General features: G+C 33.3%; 1 protein-coding gene across 3 annotated transcripts; it reads right to left on the bottom strand.

Moving 5' to 3' along the window:
* Positions 1-392: 392 nt before the first annotated feature.
* LOC25481060 (putative pentatricopeptide repeat-containing protein At1g12700, mitochondrial) lies at positions 393-3,866 on the bottom strand. 3 transcript variants are annotated; one of them, XR_005642156.1, is made up of 3 exons: positions 2,015-3,866; positions 1,422-1,917; positions 393-854 (listed from the first exon to the last, which is right to left on the bottom strand). XR_005642156.1 is itself a non-coding variant. In XM_039826784.1 (2 exons), the coding sequence occupies exon 1, from the start codon at positions 3,705-3,707 to the stop codon at positions 2,031-2,033; it is 1,677 nt and encodes a 558-aa protein (XP_039682718.1). In that variant the 5' UTR covers positions 3,708-3,866; the 3' UTR covers positions 393-854; positions 2,015-2,030. The 3 variants fall into 3 exon arrangements, 1 of the variants encoding a protein (XP_039682718.1); XR_005642157.1 differs by having other exon boundaries at positions 1,453-1,917; XM_039826784.1 differs by lacking the exon at positions 1,422-1,917.
* Between the last annotated feature and the right edge of the window lie 575 nt (positions 3,867-4,441).

Here is a 4,441-nt window from a genome sequence, read left to right as displayed (position 1 = left end):
AAATACCATTATGTTTGATCGAATTCAGAATGCAAGGTAAGTATTAGTATTCTTAAGAGGTGGCATAATCTATAAAAACACTTTACTTACAACTCTTAGTGAAGACCAAACTGAGGAAATAGCTTATGGGGTTTTCTTAATTTTCTTTTCGAGTGTCAGTAACATGACTTACAAATTCAAGTCCGATGCATGCAAAATCTTGATAGCAAACCTCCATATTCTTTGTTTGGTTAAAATATGTTGATTCATATCATAAGGTTTTTTGGCAAGCTCTTCCTTGGTACTTAATTCCATTACAACAATTAGGCCACCCAAAAAACACATTAGCAAGTTCACCCAAATCAATTGATAATGATATAAATCCATCAAAATGTAAAAAGAAATGGATGAAGTTATCTAAAAGAGAAAGATAGAAATGCATTAAGTGTGAAATAAATATATGAAAGCAAGTACATACATGTTTAGGAAAAGGGCCAAGGTTCTGTTGTGGGAGATGCTGCAATATGAATGCAGTCATGCACAGCTTAGCCATTCCAAGTTCACTTTCTAGTCTATGAGATGTATAATAATCCTCTTGTCCAATTAGATTCCACATTTTATGTAAGTGTATCTTCTGATCATCAGGTCCACCGGCTGCATATTCAGACTGCCGAGCATCGTATCACAATCACATGTGTATTATGCTAACACTGACACTTCAGATTGAAGGTGTGTCTGTCTAGTCTCCAACATAACACTAAAACATATAACTACATTCAATTATTCTATTTTCTCAAAAATTACTTCCGACTTCATAGGTTGTCCATGTCAGGCTTGACAGCCATCCAAAAAATGTTGCACATGAATCCAGGAACCTAACCATATAAATTCTAAACGTTATAAGCTTTAAGGGAAAAACAGTGATTGGGAGAATGAGTTGTAGAACAGAATTGAGCTCATAAATGATCAGACTTCTCTATTCATACTTCCAGAAAATAACTATAAATTTTTCATATCAATTGATTCATTCTAGATACAAGAAGTCTATGCAGGTAACTTTTTTTTGAAGAGGGTCTATGCAGGTAACTTATATTAACATTATGTAATCAAGCCAACTACAAGATTATTATCATAAAAAATCTAGACACGCAGTTGAGAACAAAGAAATATTTCAAGTGTAAAGCACACAATAGAGGCTGCAAATACAAAAACGCACAAAACAAACACAGTCACCGCAACAAACTGGGGCAAAACAGAAAACTAAAACCCAAAAAAACCACAAATCATGTTTAAAGGCAAACCATGTACATCTATATCCTTCTGAGATTCTATATTAATATCATAGTTCAAGTTAATTGCAGTTATACAATTAACAAACTCATTGATAAAAACTCAAAGTATACAAAATAATAAAAAGGTACCAATACACCTCAAGTACTCACAAATTATGAAGCTGTATATTATTTTTGTCACCTTGAATTCAATGATCAACTGATTCTTCTATCAAATCTATTGTTCCTTGTGGTCAATCTCTAATAAAATTCTTTTAAACTTGCAATTTGATACAACTGAATATTTCTTTGCTGAAAATTGCATCAAGTTACTAGACAACTTTGTTAATATAACTGGAAACTATAAAATCTGCCAAACCTTCTGACTTTCAGTTTTTCAGTAAGGCAGTCCGAAAAACTGAAAGAAAGAATAGTGTGCTATAAATTGATTACAAAAAACTGATGAGAAGTTCATTTCAAATTCCCACTTTTTTAAATAATCTCTCAGCAAATTTCTAACTGATATCATAGCACATCAAAATACATTGTTGAACTCTCAGAATTAATAAACCGTTGGTATGGTTAAAATATCAAAATGAACATAACAACACATGGATTTCAAGAGAAACCAAATTGATAGTGAGTACATTGTGTAGTCCATCATCCTCTGTAAATGCAATAAAAAGTAAATAAATTAACAAGTAAAAAAGATTAGACAACTTTCTTCAAAATTCAAAATAACCTAACATGTAAGAAGATATCACCTTAACTAGTCTTCTCTTACAGTAGACCTCTAGCAATCATTTCACGTAGTAGTTTCTCTGCCCTTTCGTTCTTATCATTTTCAAAGAGAGCGCGAATAATTGTTTCACAAGTTACAGCATCAGGAACACATCCATTGTCTTCCATTTTTGACAGCAGGGTCTCAGCTTCATTAAGCAAACCCTCTAAACAAAGACCATTGATCATAATAGTATATGTCCAGACTGTTAAATTGTAGCCTTTAATCAAAAGATCCTGAAAAATCACTTGTGCATCCTTAAGCCTTCCTTGTTTGCATAGTCCATCGATAAGTATATTGTATGTGTACATATTTAGTTGAATGCCTTGGTCTTTAATTTTCTTGACTAATACAATAGCCTTGTCAACATGATGGTTTTTGCATAATGCATCTATTAAAGAATTGTAAGTGCATATGTCAGGTGGTTGACCATTATCACGCATCTCATCAACAAACTCCCAAGCATAGGAGATTCTACCTAATTTACACAAACCATCAATGAGAGAACTGTAAGTTACTGTATTGGGAGAAATTCCTCGGCAACGCATTTCATTAAAGAGACTGAAGGCTTCATTGATCATTTTAATCTTACAGAACCCATTAATCATGATATTATAGCTCTGAGCATCAGGAGGCACTCCCATTCGAGTAATAGTGCTTAAAACATGTTTGGCCTTATTCACTTCATTAACTAGGCAATATCCATCCATTATTGAACTGTAGGTAACAACATTCGGTATTACACCTTCTTTCATCATCACGGCTAACAGATTCTTAGCTCCTTTCAGATTTCCTTCCTTACAAAGAGCATCAACCAATATATTAAAAGTATACACATTTGGGTTGATGTTTTTCAATACCATTTCATGGAACAAACCAAATGCTTCTATCAATTGACCAACAATGCAAAATCCATAGATTAAAGAATTGAAAGTGACAACATCAGGAGAAATTTTCTTTACAATCATTTGAGAATATAACTCATAAGCCTCGGTCACCAATTTCTCTTTACACAAACTATCAATAATTGTGTTGTGCATTACCACATTAATGTTAACCAATTTCCCATCAATCTTTCTTAACAATTGTAAGGCTTCTGTTGTTTTCCCCATTTTACACAAGCCATTGATCAATATAGCATAAGTAACTTGGTTCAAGTGAAATCCATGTGCAAGCATATGATCGTGAAAGTGCAAAGCTTCCTTGACCTTACCGTTAAGACACATACCATTGATAAGTGTATTGAAGGTTATGGTTGTGGGGTGATGACCTAATTTGAGAATCTTAGCAAATATAGAAAAGGCAAAAGTCATCTCACCTAAGTGGCAGTAACAATTGATCAAGATGTTGAAAGTAACAGTATCAGCAGTAATTCCGTTGAGTTCCAATTGATGAGAAAGGGAAATGGCAGCGGTGTAATGGTTGTTGTTGGTCTTAACAAGGGAACCTAAAATCTTATTAAATTCTAGAATGGATGGGGTGGGACGCATAAGAAGCATTCGATGAAATGAAGAAACATGATCGTTAACATGAAAATCATTTGATTTAGGAATAAATGGGTGCAGAGAGTGAGAGAAAGAAGCCCTAATCATCGAAGATGAGTGTGATTGAAATGCAATGAGAAAATTGTGAGAGTAAGAAACGAACCTCTTGTTCAACATTGAAGTAAACAACATTGCTCTAAGATTAACAAACAAATGAGAACGCTTCAGACTGAGTTCTGAGATTTTCCATCTGTACACCACAGTTTCGAGAATACTATGTTTATCCTAATCGGCGTAAGTATTGCTATAATCTGGAAACTGATAGATTGCAATGGGATTTCCATTTAATAAAGTGAATTTTTGGACTCTAAACCAAAAAACTAAGATTTTTTCTAGATTAACTTTGAATAATGGTGGGTAACACCAACTAATAAAAATGAACAATTTGTTGGTGGGGTAAAGATAGTTTATGGATACCACTTAAAAATGTGCTTATGTAGCTAATGTGTATTGGTTGGGATAAATTACCCACCATTCTTCCATGGGTACCCTAGTTGTCACCAAAAACTAATGATTTATTCAAGGTAAAATGCACTTTCGGTCTTCAAATTTCACAAACTTGCGACTTTGGCTCCTAAGTTTAAGAATAGCATTTTTGACCTTTAAGTTTTATCCCATTTGCAAATCCATAGTACCCTTGATTTTGACTCAGTCAAAGTTGACATAGCGCTATTTTTTAATATTTTTTTGTTGAGTGGATATTATTAAAAATAAATTATTTCCAGCTCTGATAATTGCAATTTAAATTAAAAGAAAAATGCATAAAAGAATGAAAGGTCACGTTAGCCATTCCATTTCCAAAGCAGAACACAAAATCAAATTGGGAATTAGGAGTTCAGATATGCTCCAGTACTTAATTTCTCCAT

Source organism: Medicago truncatula, chromosome 6, assembly GCF_003473485.1.
Source record: "Medicago truncatula cultivar Jemalong A17 chromosome 6, MtrunA17r5.0-ANR, whole genome shotgun sequence".
Classification (NCBI taxonomy): domain Eukaryota; kingdom Viridiplantae; phylum Streptophyta; class Magnoliopsida; order Fabales; family Fabaceae; genus Medicago; species Medicago truncatula.
This window is presented reverse-complemented; position numbering and strand designations above follow the sequence as displayed.